Source organism: Notamacropus eugenii, chromosome 3 (assembly GCF_028372415.1).
Source record: "Notamacropus eugenii isolate mMacEug1 chromosome 3, mMacEug1.pri_v2, whole genome shotgun sequence".
Classification (NCBI taxonomy): Eukaryota; Metazoa; Chordata; class Mammalia; order Diprotodontia; family Macropodidae; genus Notamacropus; species Notamacropus eugenii.
In genome coordinates this window covers 168,845,428-168,868,616 of record NC_092874.1, presented here as the reverse complement: position 1 = coordinate 168,868,616, position 23,189 = coordinate 168,845,428, and the positions used below count along the sequence as shown (strand labels likewise).

General features: G+C 39.2%; 1 protein-coding gene across 7 annotated transcripts in view; it reads left to right on the top strand.

Moving 5' to 3' along the window:
• The first annotated feature begins 529 nt into the window (after positions 1-529).
• The window catches only part of OPTN (optineurin), a 49,518-nt gene continuing 26,858 nt past the window's right edge, over positions 530-23,189 (top strand). For 2 of the 7 annotated variants that reach the window (XM_072653301.1, XM_072653299.1), the window contains exons 1-7: positions 1,571-1,590; positions 9,622-9,695; positions 10,647-10,820; positions 11,431-11,633; positions 15,289-15,468; positions 17,362-17,435; positions 22,059-22,193. In XM_072653301.1, coding sequence (XP_072509402.1) covers positions 1,586-1,590; positions 9,622-9,695; positions 10,647-10,820; positions 11,431-11,633; positions 15,289-15,468; positions 17,362-17,435; positions 22,059-22,193 — 845 coding nt within the window. In that variant the 5' untranslated portion in view covers positions 1,571-1,585. Of the gene's footprint in view, positions 678-1,225; positions 1,591-1,889; positions 2,244-9,621; positions 9,696-10,646; positions 10,821-11,430; positions 11,634-15,288; positions 15,469-17,361; positions 17,436-22,058; positions 22,194-23,189 lie in introns of those variants that run through there. The other 5 variants (XM_072653306.1, XM_072653302.1, XM_072653305.1 and 2 more) reach the window with 4 other exon arrangements.

Here is a 23,189-nt window from a genome sequence, read left to right as displayed (position 1 = left end):
CTTAGCTATTCTCAGCAATCCAATGATCCAAAGCCCTTACAATGAAAAATTCTATCCACTTCCAGAGAAAGAAATGATAAAGTTTAAAGGAAGATTGAAGTGTACTTTTTTAAAACTTTCTTGTTTTTTTAGTCTGTGTTTTCTTTTGCAGCATAGCTAACATGGAAATACGTGGCATGACCACACATCTATAATTTATATCAAATTGCTTGCCTTCTCAAGGAGGGAGTAAAGGGAGAAGAGAGAGCGAATTTCTCAAATTTTTTAAAAAAGAATGTTAAAAACTTCATTTACATGTGATTGAGAAAAAAATAAAAATAAAAATATTAAAGTACAGTAATATATCAGGCTCCTTGTAGCCCTAGGATTATCCCTGCTAGAAGTCACTTTTGCCTGAAATATCCTGATAACTGGAGCTAAAATGCAAAGAGATTGCTACTATTGTTGGGTTTCTTTTTCCATGGGAGTGCTGTTTTCTTAGTCTCAGAAATCACACTAGCTCCGCACTGCAGTAAAAAATGAAACTTAGAGGTGGCGTTTCCTGCTTCCAGCTGAGCCTGTGACAAGGCAGACTTTGGCACTAGGAGTCCCGTCTTCTCACCCTGGTGCTTTCCTAGGTGTCTCGGGCCTTCTACCTCGGCAATATCCTTCCCTAGGCTGGTCCCCTTCTGCTGTTGGTGAGCTACTTCTAGAGCCCTTCATTTTGGAAAAAGGCTTAAGGCCCTAGACCCCCTGGCCTGGCTTCATGCCCCTCCTGGCAGTACTGCTGATTCTTAGGACTAGCACTAGGTCCAACCTCTCCCAGCTGGGTCCAGGCTCCAGGGCTTCTCCCTCCTTGCACCCCCTTTTCAACTCCCTTTTGTTCCCTTATCAGAATGGGCAGGGACTGTCCTGTTTGCATGTACTTGTATCCCCTGGGCTCAGCCCGGTGCTGGCCATAAGAGCTTATCAAATGATTTTTGCCTTGTTGCCTTGCCTTTCCTAGGTCCTATTGTTCAGGAACCTTCCCTTTCCCCCTTACCAGCAGGGCTTTAGGGTTTGCCAGATTAAACTTAATTCCTCGCAAGCTGGGTAAGGTAACCGAACCGTCCAACTGCCAGCCTAGCCGGGAGATCCACCAGGGGGAGTTCTGCAGGACCTGCTTCTCTTAACACAAAGTGAGAGGCGGTGTCGGGGCACCCGCACGTGAGGAAATGACCTCTGCCAGCGAAGGCCGGGCCTCTCCGGGGGCAGGGTTTATCAGAGGCCCACCCTGGGCCAGGGCTGCCCGGGCTCGGCAGGCCCCGGGGCCGGCTCTCCGGAGGCTACACTATCCCGGATTCTTACCCCCCCCTTACACACTTAGACGCGCCAAGGAGGGCATTTTTGACTGTAAAATTGTGAGTAGACTCCCGCTTTGCTGGGGAGCGGGGCAGGTAAGAAATGGCCCGGAAGTGGGAAGGAGAAAAAAAGGAATGCCTGCTAAAGGAAAAAAAAAGAGAGGTTTAAAACAAAAATACCGGGCTTTCGCGAGCAAAGTTCGGAGGAAAGAAGACAGGCCTGCTTTAAGCTTCTCTAGACTGACGTCTCACAACAGACATCAAGGATGAGGTCAGAAAATGACGCGAGTGGGACCCCAGGGGCAGGAGGCCCCTATGCACGCATGTGCGTGCATGTCTGCGTGAACACCGTCGGCTTTGCAGGGGGTCCTCCAGACAGCGACTCCCGCCGGCTCTTCCGGCCCGGCCTGGGGGAACCCAGGAACCCAGGAACCCCAGCAGCCGCATCAGACACGCGAGAAGGATTCGGCCGGAGGGGGAGGAGGAGGGAAATGACGCGCGGGAGGGGGCGTGGCGCCGTGGAGGGCGGGGCCTCCGGGCTCTCCGCCCCCTCTCCTCACCACACGCTCTCGCTTCCGCCCCGCGCGGCTGCCGGGGAGGCCATGGGAGCCAAAGGGCGAGCGCCCTGGAGGAGCTCGGAAGAAGAGAGGGGAGGCGCGAGTGTGGGAGAGCCGGGGAAATTCCCCGGGCGGGGCGGGGCGGGGCGGGGGCGGGCTCTGCCGGTCAGCTGAGCGCCTCGGGGCGGGGCCCGGGGCTCCACAACAAACGCCGCTCCGCCGGCTCGCCGGCTCTTCCCCGGCACCCTCGCCTGCCCGCAGGCCCGGTGGGCGGTGTTTCTGCTCGGCACCCACCCCCTGGCCGCCTGGGATGTAGCCGCGGAAGCTGTGACCCGGCGGAGCAGCACGACTGGCTAAGTCCACGCCGGTAAGCCGAGGGGAGCGGGGCCACCCGTCCACTGCCCAGAAGCAGGACCCGGCCGGCGCTGGCGCCGTCGGGGCGCGGGGGCGAAGGCCTCGGAGGGGCGGGAGGAGCCGGGGGGCTGCCGTCCTAGGTCTAGGGTGCGGATCTCGTCCGCCGCTTCCTGCGGCGTGACCTTGGCTTTGTCATTTCCCCTGCTGCGCCTCCGAGTCTTCCCGTGTACTGGGAGGGGCGACCCTAGGTGACAGGTGCGCTCAGGAAATCGAAAGCCCCGGTGGCCGCGGGGCGGGGGCGGGTGCCGGCTCCCCGAGGGAGGGAGCCGGACTGTGCCGGTGAGGTGCTCCTGCGCCCGCGCTCCGAGGTCGGGACCGAGCCCGGCGGGCCAGGCCGTGGAAGGGGACCAGGGCCCCGCCCGAGGCCGTGCTGGCCGCCGCCCCGCGGGGCTGTGCCCGCTCACGGGCACGCTTCGGCCAGCCCCGAGAAACGATGCTCCCGTGGGAGCCCCCGGGGACAAAGACGTGGCCCCGGGAAAGGGAGCTCCTGCGGACGTCTCCCTGACCCCAGGAGAGGAGCCCTGGCCCCTGGCCCCGAGGGGCTGTGGGAGGGATGCCGGGAGAAGGGCCTTCACCCCACCTGAAGCTTAAAGAGCCGGCTTCGGGGGTGCTCCACCACCTGTCTGTAAATGGGGGTTCGTGCGTTCTGCCTTACTAAAGATCCGTCAGGAGCAGAGTAGTGAGTGTTAAAGGTCAAGTGGTGCCGATTGGGGTGACTAGAAGGCCGCCTTTCAGAGCCAGGGCCCCCTGGGGTGGAGAGTGAGAGAGAACCTCAAACTTGAAAGCCGGGCCTGTCTGCAAGTCACTGTCCAGTTTGGATGGTACTGGAAAGTTCTAGCTGGGATGGTCAAGATCAGGCTCCTGTCACGAGCCTGAATAAACAAATGAACTTTAAAAAAATGTGCAGCTCAGAAAACAATAATGGTATTCATTTCTCCTGTGAAGAGTCTGTGGTGTTTCTCTGCTACCACTTTTGGTAAAATTATAAGAAAAGAATTTCCTTTTCAGGCCCTAAGTTTAAAGAATTTATGACTGACTAAATGAACCCAGTTAAATACAAAAATGAACAACTTGGGCCTTTATTAATGTGCTAGGCACTGTGCTATGTGCTGGGAATGCTAAGGTGAAAAATTGAAACGAGCTTATATTCGATCCCAGGCCACAACATGCCTATGCCTGTATTTTATATGGGGGCATTAATCTTTTGCCAGACATAAAAGTGATGCTCCTCTGGAACCCTTAGAGAATAAAGAAATACCTCATGTCACTCAGAGACTATCTATCTTTCTATTAACAAATTTGTCCATATATTTTATCTCTCTGAGTGTATATTTTACATACTTATATGTATGTGTGTATCCACATAAACACACAAGATATCCCAAAAGTCTTAGTACATTAAATTTTAATAGCTTAGAACCTGCACTGAGATTTTAGAACACCTGATACACAATATATTTTGCACATATATGCAAAATAAATATTTGCAAATTAAATATAAATTAATTGGGAGGAGGGGCAGGGAGGAAAGATATTAGCAATGAAACTATGGAAAGGGCCTTGTGTAGTAGTCGGCACATGGTAAGATGGAAAGACATGGAGTCAGAGAACCCTAGTTGGAATCCTGGCTGTTATTTACAGTTGATACCAGGTGATCTTGAACAAGTCTCTTAAACTCTTTAGACCTCAGTTTCCAAATCTGTAAAAGGAGAGGGTTAGATTAAATAGTCTCTAAGGTCCTTCTAGCTCTGAATCTATGATCACTGGGGATGGCACCTAAACTAAGATTTGAAAGAGATTCTGAGGCAAAGGTGAGGAATTAGTACATTCCAGGGATGGAGGTCAAACTGTACAAAATTCTTAAAGGGAGAGATGCAAAGTCCTGGTTGAGGAAAAACAAGAAAGTCAGTTTGATTGGACCATAGAGTTTGTAAAAGAAAGTAATATATATAAGCCTAGAAGGTAGGTTGGATCCAGAGGAACTTATATTTGGTTCTGGAGGTGATAGAGAGTCACTGAAGTTTTCTGAGCAGAGGAGGGACATGCCTCAGGACAATCCTCTGATAGTTTAAGTTCCAGAGTGGAACAAAATGAACAGTTGCAGGTGATTCAGAAGCTAACACAAGATTTACTGAGCACTGCTCCGCTCACTTGTCTAATTTGCCTCTTGTGGTTAACCAAGCATTAGAGAGCTTCTGGAGCTCTTTTTGGCTGCTTTGTACTTAAGTCATCATTTTGTCATCATAATGTCATTTTGACCCAACCAGGCATGTGAGGTAGTCTCAACATCTTTTAAGGAAAAGTGAAATTACATAGAGGCAGGAGTTAGTGTGAAAGTTGAGAAGTGGAGTGGAAAAAGTAGAAACTTGAGGCAGAGAGGAAAATGAGGAGGCAGTTTCGGTTGTCCAGCCAGGATGTGATAAAGGATGAACCAGAGTATAGACCACCTGAATAAAGAGAAGGGGATGGATGTGAGAGATGTGGTGGTAGACTAGACAAGACTTGGCAGCTGATTTATTGGATACATTCAAGACACTGCTAGGTGCTGTGGAAAAAAGAAAAACAAAGCCATTTGGTTTTGCCCCCAATAAGCTGACTTTTTAGGGGGAACAGCACCAGTGAAGATAACTTATTACCAAGTAATTCTTTTTTTGAGAGAGAAGCAATAACAACTTGATTCCTTGAAAGATGTTTGTATGTCAAGCTCCTATCCAACCATCGCCCCTCCCCATTAAGAAGATACTTCTACCAGTGGAATGCTAGTTGCCTCTCCCCTTCCCTCCTCCCCCAAAAAAACCTCTTCTGACTTGTGGCCTTAAGCAACCTATAGGTTCTTTGAAATTAATAAAGTAATAATATTAATTTCTTCTTACATCACAGTGGAAATAAGAATACATATATTTGACTTTTTGAAAAATTCTGGAGTGTTTACCACATAGTAGCCAGAAGAAAAACTGATGATAATCTTGATTTCTCTTTAATAATAGCTCCTTATTTGGGGTCCCTGGTTCCAGCTTGCCCCATTCCAAACCATCTTCTACCCAAGTGATATTCCTAAAACCTAGGTGTGACTGGGTAGCTGCTCTGCTCAGAGATCTCCAGTGGTCCCCCTCTGGCTCTAGAATAAAATCCAAACTCCTGTTATTTCCCAGTCAGGATCCAGCCTGCCTTTCCATACTTGTTCCATATTACTTTGGGAGAACTGCATCTCAGTCAAATGGAACTGCTTGCTTTTACGCATGATATTCCATCTCCTACCTCCACACCTTTGTTACTATATGCCCAGCATATCCTATCTCACCTCAGTCTCTTAGCATCTCTGACTCCCTTCAGTTTTCGGCTCCAGGGCCATCTTTTGCATCAAGCCTGTTAGCCCTTAGGTGCTATTCCTCCCATAAATTTGGTTTTACTGAGTATATATTTTTTATTCAGTTATCTATCTTTCCCTCCTCCCCAATAGGATGTAGACCCCCTTGAGCAGGACTACTTCATTATTGAATTTGTATATTCTTGTCTGGCACAATGCCTGCCATGTAGTAGAAGATATTTAATAAATTCTTTTAAGAATCTCAAAGTAACTGATAAAATGCTAATTAAGCTTCTGCATGGGTTACGGAAGAGATGGTCTGACACTGTGGCTAGAAAACTTACCTCAGAGCCAGGAAGATGTTAGTTAAAGTCCTTGTTAAGTCACTTAACCTTTCAGTGCTCTGAACCAGAGCAAACTCATAGCCTACAAAACCCCCACTTAAAATGTAATTGGGAAATGTTTTAAAAAAATTAAAATATAGAACATATAGTATAAAATATAGTAGAACATAATCTGTGGTTTTCTAAGTCAGTATGTGGACTCAGGGAGCTTATTTCAGTAGAGTTGAATACCACCGGTCTAGACAATTCTCTAAGAGTTAAGTGACAGAAAGGGAGCTGACTTGCATTGGTAGAGGAATCCTCCAGTCCTCCATCCAGGAGGTTCCTAGTCTAGACCCTGTCCCTATCCTGATGCTTCAGTACATTGTTTAGTCATTCATTATATGCACCTACCATAGGAAAAATAAGAGACCAGATCATGATGGATTAGAGGACTGGCCTTAGAGTCAGGAAAACCAGGATTCAAGTCCTGCCTCCAACAGGCTTGCTGTATGTCCACAGGCAAATCACTTAAACTTTGAGGCAGCTCTCTAAAACTGTTAAGTTACAGACAAGGATTTGCATCAGTGGAAGGAGTTTCTACATATTAGAGTTCTCTACTGAGATGAATTCACAAATATATACCAAAATAATATTAAATAAAAAGTAAATGTTCTCTCTCCTAATTGAAGATGACTGCTTTTGACCTCCTGACATGCCTTGAGCTGTTTTTCTAAGAGTGGTGATGGATTCAGTTAAATTGAACAAACATTGAAGTACCTACTGTGTTCTTTCATGTTGTCCCCCCTTGTGACTAAGGTCCTGCAATTTGTAAGAAGATTGACTGGGCTTAAAGCTGCTTTTTGATTATGGATTTAGCATTAAAAAATTTTTTTATTATAATCACTTAATACAATAATTAATTTTATATTACTTATATATGTATTATATATAATTTATATTATCTATGTTTTATTGTGTTTTTATTTTGTTAATATTTCCCAATTAAATTTTAATCTGGTTTCACAGGCACTAGGGGGTGTTGTGACCCCATGCAGCTTCAGGTGTTTGACACTTGTGTTTTAGAGGAGGGAAATAGGAATAGGATGTAGAAGTCACAAAAAGTTAGATTTCATCTCAGTATGAAGATCTTGCTGACAGGTAGAACTGTGCGGCAGTGAGCTCATTATCACCAGAGGTATTTAAATGTAGTCTAGATGATAATTTCTGAGGATACTATAGAAGGGGGTTTGGGCTTAGGTAGGAATTTGGACTCTGAACTTTAAAAACTTCAAATGTTTTGTTTGAATACCTCTAGGAGTTATTCCCACTGACTTCATGTTGATGAAATCTTTTAAAATTGTGTACTCGAGTAAATTAACCTTTAAATGTCATTTTACTGAAGACTGTTAAGCTAAAGTTGAATTAGTAACAAAACTAGACCATTGTCCTGTTGTGGTGGGAAAAGTGTTATGTGAACTTGAAGGCAAGAAACCTGGGTTCATTTATGGGCACTGACACCTCTGTGACCTCTGGGAAGTCACTTCTCTCTGTGCCTTAGTTTCCTCATCCATAAAATGAGGATAATAATATTTCACTACCTACCTCAAAGACTTGTAAAGAAAATAACTTTATAAACCTTGAAACAGTATATAAATACGAACTGTTGCTATTAGAGCTATAGATGAAGTGGTACTCTTGTGTCTGCAAACTTTTAAAATGTAAAGATTTATTCTCTATCATCAGTTGCCCAAATGAAGCAGTTCTTGAGACACTTGCCAAATATTCATATTTTAAGTTCTGTTTTAGCTAGTATTCTACTAACCAACACTACTGTATTGATTGGTAGTAGGTACTTGTTATTATGATGAATTTGAAACATTGCAAAAACCTGAAAGACCTTGTTTTATGTTGTGTTCAAATTCTTTGAAAATTAGTTTGTAAATCACCGTGCCTTCCTTGTCTTTAAGATGAGGGAATTGGTCTAAATCTGGGGCTTTTAACCTGGGGTACATGAACTTGTTTAAATTTTTTAATAACTGTATCTTATAAATGGTTTTCTTTGTAATCCTCTTTATTTTAGTTTATGCATTTTAAAAACACTCTTCTGAGAAGGGTTCATAAGCTCCCTCTGGGGTCCAGAGGCCCCAGGTCACCAAAAAAAGTTTGAGTCGCTGAACTAGGTGGTGATTTTAAGGTTTTTTTTGGTTTTAAATCCTACTAACTGAATTAACACTCCATTAACCAGAATATTTAACTATGTAAAACCCCATTCCTTGAGGTTCTTTAAAAAGGTTACTGTGTTCCTATTAGAGAAAGAAAGCAAAGGGCAAGGCAACTCTAGTGGATCACAGTAGACAGGACACTGAATTTAGAGTCAGGAACACCCAGGTTCAGCACCTGTCTCCTTGACAGCTGTGTAATCCCAGGAAAGTCCCTTAACCTCTGTGATGCTGTTTCCTCACTGGTAACATGATAATAGTACTTGCCTCCAAAGGTTTTTCCAAGGATCTAGTGAGATAATATACGTGCCACATTTTGCAAACATTTAAAGTCTTATAAACATTACTTATCTTAGGGATGCCTGTCATAGAACTTTGTGTTTGTCCTTTGTTTTCGAGGAAGACCGTGCCATCAGAGAAATGATGACATGACTTGCACTTGACTTTGTTTCGAGGGAGGGAGGGCTGTGCAGGGTCACCAGCCTCACTTTCTCCTTGTGAGCCATCTGAATCCAATGACCAGTATTCATCAGGATGACTAGAGATGACCCAGGATGCACTGGGGCACCTTGTGCTAAAATGAACGTCTGTCTAATCTAACCCCTTCATTTTACAGGTGAGGCAGCTGAGGCCCTAGATTACTTTATATGGTCATAGGAAATTAGTCAGTGGCAGAGCTAAGACCCAAAATTCGTTCCCCAGTTTTCTACCTCACCAACCAGTGTACTTTTCATTAGGCCATGTTGTGTCCCTAAATATAACTACTATACCTTATTTTGAACTCTCATCTAAACCTGAGCAATCTGGAATAGATGAAAGCACAGACTTTTAAAAAGAATTTAAACTTTAACCTAGTTGCACCCAGAAGGAACAGGAAGATTGAGCAAAGTCAGGATGGGGAGGAGGTTTTTTTTCCTAAATTTTTTCTGGGATAGTGGTGGGGATTGAAAACTTGAAGGGAGGGGAGGATTGATCTTCCACATGCAGAGTTTTAGTCAGTACGCCAGCCTCCAAGGAAGAAGAGTCTTAGAAAACACTGTCTCTCTACTGCTTCTTCCACTCTCAGAACTAGACTTCCATTTGTTTTTACCCTGTCATCCCAGCACCTTTCCTACCCTTCTGCTTTCAAGGTTGTTTGCTCAGCTTTCATGATTATTAAAACTCTCTCCAGAGCCACTGGTCTTGAATATCTTGAATCTATTCAGTCTTTTGACACTGAATGGGGGAGGACATAGAAGTAGTTAGGATGGAGCTGAAAAAGTGGATGGGTGACATCTTAGAAAGGGTATAAGTGGCATGGGGCAGGAGTGCTAAGTCCAAAGTATAAAGGTCCGCAATAATCCAGGAGATTTAAACATCTACATATTACCAAATGTTAATTTCTTGATCATTTTCCCCTTAGCTGTTTGCCTGCTTTATCAGTAGTTGCTCAACCTTGGTCTCCAAAACAAACTAAAATAATCTTTTTTTTTTTTAAAGAGAGAGAAACCTGAAGACTGAGCAAATGGTTTATAGAAAGGCAGAGAATGTTTCTTGGAGGAAGTTGCATCTGAGTTGGGTATCAGTAGAAGAAAGCTTTAATGAAAACAGATGTTTATTATTTATAGTCTAAGAAAATGAGTTATAGATCATTTAAATTAATTGCTCCACAATTTGCTATTAACACCTGTGGATATTCCACAAGAGAATCTAGACTAATTTGAAAAGAATTATGGTTTTGGTTTTTTGTTTTTATCCAAGAGAATAGGAGAGGCCAGTAAATAAAGCTGGGGAAAACTCCAATACATTCATCTAGTCACTTTGATAAATCTACAAAATATGTAAACAATACATGTATAAAACTTTCAAGTTAGTGAAATTCCATTGAGACATCTGTACCTTGTCCTTAAGAAATAGTTTCATCTTTTAAATCTGTTTTTCTCCCTATTCTGTAGCTTGTTGAAGGCTTAGGCATGCAATGGTATCTTTACAGAAGGAAGACAGAACTTAAACCAAAGAAGCTAAACTATCACAAGAAGGTATAAGTTGGAGGCACATAAATTATGGATCTGGATGGTAAAACTTGGTTTGGTAATGTTTGCTAACATCCAGATATGAGGATTTAAAATTTTAATACATGCTGTTGGAAGCTATACTGATGTAGTAATTATGGTTTCTCATATTTGCTTCCTAATGCTGTGTCTACCCTGGTGGTTCCTATTTCCTTTTCCTGCCCCACCTTACCCCAGTGTACAAAGTATGGAACTTCCTTTATCTTGTTAAAAAGAAGATTAACAGGCTTTTAAAGACCATTAGCATGTAATATGGCTTTCTCTCTGATCTCAGAAGAAGTGAAAATGTCTTGAAGAAAGGAGAGTTTTTGAAAAAAAAAATAACTACCCTCTAAAGCATTTTATGTTAGGGAATATATATTGAGATTTTTCTGTATTTGTGGGGAATTTTAGACTCTAACCCTTGAATATGGAAAGAAGAACCTGTATTTTTGTAATATGATTGTCTTATAGGAACTGGTACAATGTCCCGCCAACTGAGTGACGCAGCTGAAAATGGGGATTGTTCCAAGGGAAGCACTGGAAATGGACCTCAGAATCTGGCTCCTCCAGACCTGGATACATTCACTCCAGAGGAGATGCTGAAACAGATGAAGGAGCTCCTTATTGAGAACCACCAATTGAAAGGTGAAAGATAATTGGCCTCTGAATCTCTCTTTATTTCTCATGTTACCCTGTGATCTTTGTGAACTATAATCTCATTGTAAAGGCCTAGGAATTGGATTTTCTTATAGTCTACTTTCTCTCTGTTTCCCTGGGGAGAAATGTCTCTAGAATTTGACTTCTGACAAGACTAAGCCTCTCTGTGTTGTTTAGCGTTTGCACATAGGTTAGGATCGAGTATTAATCTGTAGCACATTTGAAAAAAAAATTTAAAGCAAAAGGCATTCTAAATAAATGCTGTCTTTTTAAGGAAAAAAAATGGGTCTGTATTATCTCTATTCTAAGGATCCATTCTAGGACTCCTGAACCAATTCTTAGTCTACTGTAGAATATCTCATATTCATGGTGGGGCTCCATCATTTAGTGTTCCTGAAACTGAACACTGAAATAGTCCTGTCCCACCCTTTTTTACCAGGTTATTAAGCCTTTTTCTTGCTTTCCCTTGAGCCTAAGTTGAGCTTTTATATCCAAGTAACAGAGTTATCTGTGGAGAAAATTAATTGGGTGACTTTTTTCTTCAAATTCCTATATTGGTCCACTTCTCTGATCAGCTCATACCCTCACTTGTATACAGAGGCTATGAAGCTAAACAACCAAACTATGAAGGGACGGTTTGAAGAGCTTTCAGCCTGGACAGAAAAGCAAAAGGAGGAGCGTCAGTGTTTTGAGTTGAAGTTCAAAGAAGTCAAGGAGAGCTTGTTATCTTTGAGTAATGAAAATGAAAATCTGAGAGCAGAAATTGAAAATCTTAAAGGGAAAAAGGAAAGGTCTTTTGAGGTAAGCAAAATATATTCATATTTTTAAAAAAATTCACTGTAACACAATCTGACCTGTACTGTAATGGACTAAAATCTTTGATCATTCTGGTTGTGCTGAAGTTAACTTTTGTATTGTTTATGCAGAAAAGTTTTCCTGAGGAAATTTATGTCATAAACAAGATAATGGGGAACATATTTAACTTCTTTTAGGGAATGTTGCTTGTACCATTTACAAATGACAAGACAGGCCTCCAGGCCTCTGGTCCTTGTAGCCTCCCCAGGAGGCTGGTCCATGGCTTGAAGTCTCCAGTTCTGAGCTGTAGTAAGGCTAAAGCGGATCACAAAGGGCATCCTCACCAAGTTTAGCATGTCCAAGGAAGGGTAAAACAGCCCAGGTTAGAAATGAAGCCAGTCAGAACAACAGTTGAGGTCAGGCTTGTGGGTGGCCATTATATATCCAGACTGGGAGAGCTAGGGAAGACCCAATTTCTCAAAAATGAACAAACCAAAAAACAACCACATGTTTCTATTCTATCTAGGATGTTCAGGACTCCCTCTCTTTGGTAACAGAAGCATGTCTTTGGAAATCACATGACAGTATTTTTAAAAATTAGATTTTCTTGTTTATTCATATTATCCTATCTACATAAGTCAAAACTTGAAGGTTATTTTCTTAGTTTTCAAAAAATGGTTTAAAAGCTTTTTTGAAATGCCATTTAATATCCATTAATTAATCTTAATAAGCTAACCTTACTAAAGCACAAATAGCCCAAAGAACCTGAAGAAAAAAATTTATTACCCAAGCTTGTAGCCATGTATACATTAAGTATTGGACACAGCATGTCCTCAGGATTATATGACAGTACTTCACTATGATACCGTTCAGTTGGAGATGAAAATGAATTCTCTCCTGAAATCCTTGTCCTTATTTCAAAGAATGATGAATGGGATTTTATTGACCTAAGTGTATAATTCTGTGATTATTTTCCTTTCTGAGATTTTTCCCGAAATATAGAATTTCTTAATCAGCAGTCTCTAAACATTAAAAAGAAAATGAATATCTGTATTTCCATATAACTGGTTTCCTTCGTAATCATATATTTTATTTTATGCATTTTAAAACATTATCCTGAGGGGTCCATAGAATTCACCATGTTGCCGAAGGAGTCCATGACACAAAACAAAGAATTTTTCTGCCAATAAAGATTAAAGTACTAGGTTGGGTTAAAGCACCAGTTAAGTGGGTCAAGTGAATTCATGCTTATATTTATGCTTTTACCATGAATTTGATCAGCTACTAATTTTTGGACAGATGGAGAAGAAGCAGCAAATGAATGAATGAATGAGAATTAAGAAAAGGGAATGTTAAGAGAGCAGTAGAAGGGATGGAAACTTGAGTGTTATACATGATAACAATGATCATAGGATCATACACTTAGTGCTAGAAGGGACCTTAGAAGTCACTGAGGTCTAATGGTAGCTATCTCTAGGGCTGGGGAGGGTGTGAGGGAGGAAGAAAAAAAATAAATTTACATAGTAATTCTGATACGCATTTGAAAGGAATAGCAAGTTGTGCCTAGTTGGTTTGCAGTTTCATGTACAATCATCTTTTTTATTATACTGTGTTATGGAAGTGATTGTTTTATTCCATGAATTAAAATAAATTTTTTTTAAAAAGTCACTGAGGCCAACACTGCACTTTATAGAGAAGGTATAAAGGCTCTTAGTGTTTACCTGACATGTTCAGAGATCACACAGGCAGTAAGAGGTAGAACTGGCATTTTGTTGAAAAGCTGATAGTTAAATGACCTTCCCATAGACTAAGAAAAAGTCCATGTGCAGTATCTTCTAGAAGCAGACCTGTCAGTGACTCAGCAGAGATCACATTTGCTGCATCTGATAATTCAACCCTTATGTTTCAAAGGACATTAACTTGCTACTTCGGAGTTTGTCATTAATTAAATTTGTAGAAGTTCAAGATGAAATGGCAATTTCACCGGGAAAATATGAGCAATATGGTAGTCTATTGTTTTAGAAAAAGAAAATCAAGTTTATCTTTTTCCTCCTTTAGCCTTAAGAGAGCTGACAGTTGGCTTTAGCTTGCTGTGAGCCAATCACATTGTAGTTTGAGAGGGAAGATTCCAGAAACAGTTAGTCTGTTTGGGCAGTTGCCCACAAGTTTCAAGAGTCCCTGAATTGAGGGATATTGAGATGAGAAGCTAGGCCTGTATGGCTTCTTCCAGAACAGGAAGCCGACTGAAATGAGCTGCAAGAAGGACCCAGTAGTGAGGTGGTAGATTCCTCTCAAGAGTAACTGCTAATATCATCTTTGTTTCTACTTTGTCATCTTTTTCTTCCTCCAAACCTTGCTTTCCAGCTCCATTTTCTCCATGCTTTGGCCTAAATTTCCCTTTCATAAAAGTAAGCTTCCTTAAAGTATTGATTATATAGGCCATCCTCTCCACCTTTGCTTGTTCCTTGCTTCAACCTTTTTCTTTAATTAAAGTTTTCAAACCCTTAGTAGCTTGAGGTTTTGATTGCCCTGTGAAGTTTCATTGAATAACATTAAAATTGTCTGAAAGCATTTACATCCCTAATTGCATATTCCCTATCCTAGATTAGGCAGTGTACAAAAGGGGTTAGATAGAATTGTTCCTCCCTTACATAGCCTTTTAAGGTTTACAAAGGATTTGCCTTTAATAACTTAAATTCCAAGATGAAAACACATGTATGAGATATAAATATACAAAAGAAATGTTAAATCAGTATGTGATGGGTCAGACAACTACAGAGTTTTGAAACAGCCAACATGTACATATCCTTAGGCATTCCTCAGTGCAGGATCTTGGCATGCAAAGGTCTACTTTGGTTAAGTTTAGATATCTTTTTTTAGTGACTGTCAAATAATCTTGCATTTTACCTAAACAGAAATATCAGTAATTGATTTTGATGATGGGGAATGAACTGACATAGTAAACCATGGCCTTTTCTGATTGCATGGTCTCAACGTGATGATTTAGTGCCTGCAGGATGATAACTTCTGCCTTTATTTTCTGGTATGAGATTTATTAGACTATAAATTTTTTGAAGGCAAAGATTATGCCATTTTCATCTTTGTATCACCATTGATACAATGACTTACACATAGTAGGTACGTAATAGACATTTGGTTTGGAATTAAAATTTGAGTTTGAACATTCCATAGGTCCAATTTCTAGCACAGCTTCTATCCGGTTGATTTCCAGGATCTAGATTTAAAGCTCAAAGGGACCTTAGGGTCATTAAACCCAGCATACTCACTTTACAAATAAAAAAGCTGAGGCCCAGAGCAGTTAAATGAATTTCCTGTAGTTACAAAGGCAGTAAGTGGCAGAGTCAGGATTTGAACCTACCTTCCCCTAACTCCAGACACAGCCTTCTTTCTTTTCTGCCACTCTAGACTGTCCTTTTCTTTTGGAGCATAAAATGGTTTCCATCTTCCTATATTTGAAAACAATAAAGTATTTATATGACTATCATATGGTACTTTTTAAAACTGCCAAATGAAAGTCAAGATTTCTACTTGGGGAGAGAGATGACCTGGGAAATGAGTTTAATACTTGGAATGCATCACATTTGATGGCTTGTTTTTTGTTCTACTGGCTAATCTGTTTAGCATAACTTGCCATTTTCAGGACATCACTGGTGACTCCAGGATTCCCAGGACTGTGACAGATCAAGAAATGGAGCAACTAAAGACACAAGTTAGTCGTCTTCAAGCTGAGAAGGCAGATTTACTTGGCATTGTATCAGAATTACAGCTCAAGCTGAACACAGGCTCCTCTGAAGACTCATTTGTTGAAATTAGAATGGCTGTAAGTTATAAAATACTGCCAGTTAAAGACAAGAAAACTATCTTTTGTCACTTTTTCTTTCTGATGCAGGAAAAATAAATGATGCTTCTTTTTGGCGATGTGAAAAATTTAAGTACAGCCTACTCTATGTGGGGAATTCATTCCCCTTTTTAAAAACTACTCTAAAATACTTGGGACAAGATATTGCTTGCTTTTCAAAACAAGAACTGCTTTGTTTTTAAATTATGAGTAGACAAACATTCTATAATTGAATTATAAGGAATAGATTACATTAAGAGCTATTCTGATTTGGTCATTAGTCTGAGCCAGCAGAATGGCATCAGATGTTTAATAGATGAACTTTATCTAGTTCTATCAAACTAGGATTTACATGACATCACAAAATTAAATATATTAACAGATATTGCATGTCTGACATGTTTTTTTCCTTGAAATTTTTTTGCAGAACATATATCACTATAGTATCTAAATAATCAGCAAACATATTAGGCAACAGAAAATGAAGATAAACTTTGTGGGAGCCTCTGTTCTGTTATGCTAGATGAGGTTGGATGGTGGGTCTAAAAGATCCCCAGGAGGATAGATTTGTTATCATCTTTCCTGTCTTTTCTAAGACAGTGCTAATATCTTTTAAAGGAAGAAATAAAATATTTGACTCACTAAAAGAACTAAAGTATGTAGGTATATGTGTAAAAGAAAGAAAGAAAAATAACCTATTTTCCAAAGAATCAGTAATTTTGGTGACAGCCAAAAATGCTAGTATAGTGCCTGGCAAATTGGTGCTTAATAATACTTGTTGATTTGTTTTTATGATCAGATTAAGAGTCTCTGAGGTATGATTTTAGTAAATTAAGCAGGCAGCAAATAAAGTACAGTAAGTTCTATCTGAAAATGACTTTCAATAATCAATACATCTAAACTACCCTAATTCAGATGATTTATAGCCATAAAATTAAAGAGCTTTTATAACTCTCCACTTGAAAATTAACCAAGTTAAACTTTGTACCTATTTCCTTTCTGCAAGTTACTAATGATTACTAAAAGCTAATGGGTTTTTCTAAAGAGCCTTGTTTGCTGCAAATAAGTTGATAAATTCAGAAAAACCCCACTCTATATTAGAAGTTCCCAAATGAGATTGCTTCTTTTGAAGCTCTTGATTAGTAAGACTGTCTTCTTCACAGGTGAATAATAATCATATTGTCACTCAAAACTAGGATAAAAACATTTTTCTCGTTTCAGTGAATTGAAAGTATTGCTTAATAATATTAAAGATGCCATGCAATAAAAATAATTTATAGCCATTTTAGTCTTTTTTTGAAGATTTTTTTCCTTTGTGCATATTGTAATGTAAATGTATTTTCATGTCAGTGTCGAGTCTTAGTCTTCCCTGTGCCCTAAAGATCATGCAGCCTATATATGTATCTAACAAGAACCATCTTGGAAAAGGCTTACTACTCTTTTAACCTTTCTCCTCCATTTTGGTTACAGTAACTTCCATCTATCTCTTTTCCTGAAATGTGAAAGACAGGGAGTTGTGGGGAGACAGAACTAGTATGTGTGCCTTATTTGCTTGAGGGGAAAGAGGGACTTACTAGAGAAGGTGGCAAGAGTTTTTTTACAGGGCCAGATTAGCACCTTTACCTTCTGAGTGACTCTGCAAAAAAAGACCTTAATTCATTGTGATATTGGATAAAAAGGGGAAAGTTAACTTCTATTCGCTTTGTATGAATTAAACAGTTTAAATACGAAGAATTTTTCATAGGTTCATTGAAGTTTCTTTAAAATTCTTGCTTTATCTGCTCAGTTACCCTCATTTGATTGTAAAGATGTAAAGCATTTCTCTTTGATATCTGTTCATTGTTAAGACTACTTATTTTTTTTTCAATTTCACAGGAAGGAGATGAGGCTGGAGCTCTAAAAGAAATCAAGAATGGTCCTGGGTTGATAACACCTGATCCTATTGACAAGTAGGTAGAATAAAGACTAGTTACTTTAAAATATATCATAAAATAATTATAGTGAGAAACCTTTTAATTATTTTGACTTCATCCTTTGGTGGGCAGAAATAAAACTTTTCATGCATTTATACTACTAATCCTTAGAGAATTTTGTGTTTAAATGTGATTTGCTATAACAGTAAAAATGAATTAAAAAAAATAACAGTATTTAGTATTGCCTTAAAGACCAGCTAATTATGTAAAAGAGAGGACCAGGTATTTTATATTCCCCAGACAAGAAGAGAAAGAATGAAAAGGTGAAACAACTCACTTTCAAGCAATAAGTCTTTGGTAGAAATTGTAGTAGAATCCATGTTTCCTGATGTCTACACCAATGAAATCTTCAATATCTGAAAAGACTGCATCTTTATAACATAACATTTGTCTCTTCTCATCTTTCATTTATCCTGCTTACACAGTAGGATGACTTGAAGACTTTAATCTTGCATGTGAATGAGTTATATTACTTTTAATGTATTTTGGTTGAGGAGGGTACCTATATAACCTGAGAAGCATCTTGGTTAGTGGAAAGAATGATGGATCTGGAGGTGGGAGACCTTGGGTTTGAATCCTGCTTACAACATTTAACAGCTGTATGACCATCGCAAAGTCACTTTACCTAAGTTTCCTTGTCTGTAAAATGTAGGTAATGGTATTTAACTTGTCCTGATAGAAATATTATTTAAACGTTGAAGTGCCACATAAACATGAGTTTATTATGTGGCTCAACTAAAGATTAGACAGGTGATGTGGGGATATGTTGGGCATCTAGATGATGCAATAGATAGAGTGCTGGGCCTAGAGTCAGGAAGACTCATCTTCCTGAGTTTAAATCTGGCCTGACATTTACTAGCTGTGTAACTTTGGGTAAGTCACTTAACCCTGTTTGCCTCATCTGCAAAATGAGCTGAAGAAGGAAATGGCAAACCACTCCAGTATCCTTGCCAAGAAAACCCCAAATGGGGTCACAAAGAGTCAGACATGACTAAAAATGACTGAAGTAGGGAAACAGAAAGGTAAGAGAACCGAAGTAGGAGGCAGAGGGGGATGGCTTAGTTAAAAGGAAATACAGAATGGAAACTCCATTTTCCTTAAAATGTTTGAGTAATGATACAGTGAATTAGTAGACCTCTTGCTGTCAACCCTAAGTTAAACTACTCTGAATAATTCTTGGTATTACATCCTTCTACTAAATAAAGGATGTCAGAAAAGTTTGGTAATTTCTTTTAGTGGGTACATTGAATTATCTTAATTTTTTATGTAACTTGACAAATGCATAACTTCAAAACTGGTATTTTTACATTTTTTAATATTATGAAATATTTTTTTGTATTATGCTCCCCTATAAGGGGAGATACCATTCAGAAAGCTGAATGCTAGTGATGCAAAAACAGAAGTTTCCTAGGAACTTACATTCTACTGAGAGGAAAGTGTACACACTCAGATAAGTAAATACAAGATTAATATAAGGTAAATACAAAATAATTTTGGTGCAGGGTCTATTAATGTCAGGGGAGAGTCCTCTTGAAAGTAGTACTCAAGCTGAACCTTGAAAGGAGCTATGTTCCATAGAGCTAGAAGTTCCAAGACATAGAATTGACAAGGAAGACCATTCAAGGCATGGAGGCCAGACTGGGCACAAGCAAGGAAGGCAAAAGATAGTTCTTTTGTGTACTAAAAACAACAAGTTGATCCATTTGGTAGGAATGCAGAAATAGTTTGTATTATATTCTAGAGGCAATAGAGTTATAGTGCACTTAATAAATGCTTGTTGGGGGAGGGGAGAAATGGGGAGAAAATTTGGAACCCAAAATTTTGTGGAAATGAATGTTGAAAAGTTAAATAAATAAATTTAAAAAAAAAAAGTAACATCATTTTGTAATCCAGGCCACAGTAAATAAACAAGCCTGTTGTTGAAAAAAAATGGTTGTTGATAACTATATCTCACCAAAGTATTCTTCTGGATTTGATGAAAAAAGGCAAACTAGGAAATAGTACTTTTGGATTTAGCTCAGGCTGAATGACTGAACTCAAAGAATAGTCATTATTTTCTTGTCTTTTCGAAAGACAGTCTCCACTGAAGTGCTACAGGGGTCTGTCATTAGCTCTATACTACTTAACAATTTTTTGTTGTTTTTTTTTAACTGTGTTATAAAAATCTGCAAATGACATAAGGCTGCAACACATGGGAATAGCTAACACTTTGGATTATGGTGTCAGCATTTTTAAAAGATTCTGATAAACCAGAACATTGTTTTAGGAGAAAAAAATTCTATAGAGATAAATGTAAATTGTTACATTTGTGAAGTTGATTTTTTTGAACACCATATAAAATGAGAAAAACAATGCTGAATAGGCAGTACTTTAATCTGAAGAAGGTTAGAGTTGAGTGTATGGCAAGCTTCATGTTAGTCAACAGTGATGGTAGCCAAAAAAGTTAAGGAAATCTTAGGCTGTATTAAGAGAACAGCATCCAGGACTAAGAAGGTAATAGTTCCACTGTAGTCTGCCTTGATCATTCATGTCTGGAGTATTATGTCCATTTAATTCTGAGTGACACGTTTAATTAAGAGGGTAATCAGAGTGGTGAAGTGACTTGCAATCATGTTGTATGTCGGTGGGTTGAAGAAACTGGTCATATTTAGCTTGAAGAGTAGAAGACTTAAAGAGGAGATAAGACTTTCTTAAAATACCTGAAGGGTGGATTGTGGGAAGTGTGGAAAAAAGGATTAGATTTATTCTGCTTAGTCACAGAGGATAAAACTAGAAGCAGCAGGTAGACATTTTAGAGAATCAGATATAGGTTTCCTAAGAGTAAAAACTGCCTAACAATTATAATCCCAAAATGGTATCAGTTACCTTGAGGGTTTCCAGTTTTTCAAGCAAAAGCAGGATGACCCCTTTTTGTCAAGTATGTTGTAGAGGGAATTGTTAAGAAAGGGGTTAAGACTAGATGGCCTCTAAGGCCCTTCTAATGCTGTTTCTAATCTGTCATTTTTATGATTTAGAAATAAATGTCATTTCGTGAGATTATGAAAGCTCTGCCTGTTGACATCTTATCCATCCTTAATGACCCAGTGCAGATGCTATATCCTCTATGAAACTTTCCCTGATCTTTACCACCTCCCTCCTCACAACTGGAAGTGATTTGTCCATCCTGTCAGCTGACATTTTATATTTTTTTTATAGATCTGTATTCTAAATGTGTAGTATTACCTGTTTATGTCTCATCTTTCTTACAAGCTCAAAGTCTTTATGAATTAAGTTAGTCTAAAATGAATTAATCTGAATTAATAACCTGAACAATATTTTTATTGGTACCTTCCTCAACTTTTTTTCTTTTTCCTCTGATGACTCCTTGTTCCTTTGTTTTTGTTAGAGGACTTTTCTAACACAGAAAAGAGGTAAAAAGAGGGCAATTTTTGATTGAAACTTTAGGTAAATTTTCCTTCCTAGCTATATCTCTTCTAAGGTGCATTATTTAACTCTTCAATAACTACAAATTCCTTTGCTCTATTTATTGTCTTCTTAGGAAGTTATTGTTATCATTAAAATTGACAAGAAGAAACCATTTTATTCAGACTAAAATCAAACACTAATTAGAAAATCTTCTTCCAGTGCTTTCTCTCTGTTAATTATTTCCTGTTTATCCTGTATATAGCTTGTTTTTTATATATTTGTTTGCATATCACCTCCCTATTAGAATGTAAACTTCTTGAGAACAGGGACTGTCTTCTTTTTTATCCTCAGTACTTAGAGTGTCTGGCACGTAGGCACTTAGTAAATGCTGATTGATTGATAGGCAGTTATCCACATCCCATTTTGCTGTTCTGTTAATTCACTATTGCCTAACAAAGATCCAGATTTATCTTCTCACTGCCTTTATCTACTGAGAAGGATCCATCTCTGGGCCTTGCTGTTCTCAGACAGCTTACTATAGGATTCCAGTTCCTTCTCTGAACATATTTTGCTTTTGACATGCCCTCTCCTCTTCCAGGGATTTAGCTGTTACAGCTTCCTAAATCATCACCTGTGTCTTAAAACCTAAACCAAGATGTTAAGCCTACGGAACCTTTCTGGGTCCTGACTTGAGTTTATTAGCCAATTATATAATTTCCAGAACTGACCCTTAGTTAACCAGAAAGCCTTCTCTTTGCACAACAAATTTGAGAGGGGAATCAAAATAGTGAAGACATAGTTTTAGCCCCCAAGGAACTTCATGTAGTAGAGGAGATAAGACATGTAACCAAAATCTAGACTACAAAATGGAACTTAGATGCATAAGAGAAGTGCTGGTGAAGTGCTGTGAGAAAAGGGGAACACCCCCCTTGGGGGAGTAAGCCCAGCTTGGGTTTTACAAGAGCATTGTTTTGTATTCACTTTTCTGTTTCCTTTAAAAACAGCAGGAGAGATTGAAATGGGATTAAAACTGTATCAGTGAGGAAGAGCTGATGAATGCTTAGAAGGGTAGCCTGTTTTAAAACAGGCCATGCTTAAGGAATCTCTTTTAAGCTGTAACACTTTTCCTGATCCAAATATTTTAACTTTTTGTTCTTTAATTGTACTAAAAAGCAACACTTTTTCTCTGCATAGGAACAAATCTGTGGATGGGGCAAAGAATTATTTAGAATCTGAGGAATTAACTGTTAGTCAACTTCTACTGTGCCTCAGGGAAGGAAATCAGAAGGTGGAAAGACTTGAAACTGCACTCCAGGCAGCTAAAGACAGGTATAAAACATATATATATTATGTTTAGAACACTTTCAGGACCTCTTAATTTTTACAAAAGAATTTTTTAAAAACAAGAAGTACAAAAGTCTATTTTCCTGGAGTAAGAATTGTTTTCCTTATCTGATAGCCTCACTGTGAGATTTCATTGAGCTAATGTATTTGAAAATGCTTTTAAGAAACGAATGTTGAGAATTATTATTGTATATAACTGGAAAATAAGAAATACAGGTAATGGGGTATAGAAATTTATCTTGCCCTATAAGAAAAGAGAGAAGATGGGGATAAGGGAAGGGTGGGGTATGATAGAAGGGAGGGTACATTGAGGGAAGGGGTAATCAAAATGTAAGGTATTATGGGGTGGGGGGAGGGGAGAGATGGGAAGAAAAATTGGAACTTCAAATTTTGTGGAAATGAATGTTGAAATCTAAAAACAAATTAAAAAACAAAAGAAAATCTAGCCTAAAAAAATGCTTTTAAAGTTATAAAGTTTTACTTTTCTGATAGTTATATCTATTAACATATGACTATTAATTTCATGAAAGTGAGGCTAATACTACTACTTTGTCCCAAATAACTTCAGATGTGACAGAGGTTAAAATTAGCTATTTCAGCAGGGGTTTTTGATATTTTCCCTGTAGCCTGCCTATTAATTGGCACCTTTTTAAAATAGGGACACTGGTAACTAACTACTAAATTTTATCATTGTCTCATGCCTGAATAGTGTGACACTTTTTGCTTGACCCCCATAGGAAAGAAGTAGGAACTTCTTAGAGGCTGTGGAGAGGAAAATGTGTTCTTCATATAACAAAATACTTTCTAACATTTAGAGCTAAACAGAAGTATAATGCTCTTCTAGCAGAGGCTGGATGATACACTTGTTGGGGGAGTTAGAGAAGGAATTCTGATATACTTACAGGTTGGACTGGAGTGCCTCTGAGGTCCTGTCTAATTTAGGCCACTATCATAAGACTCTAAAATGCACTTCCTTAAAAA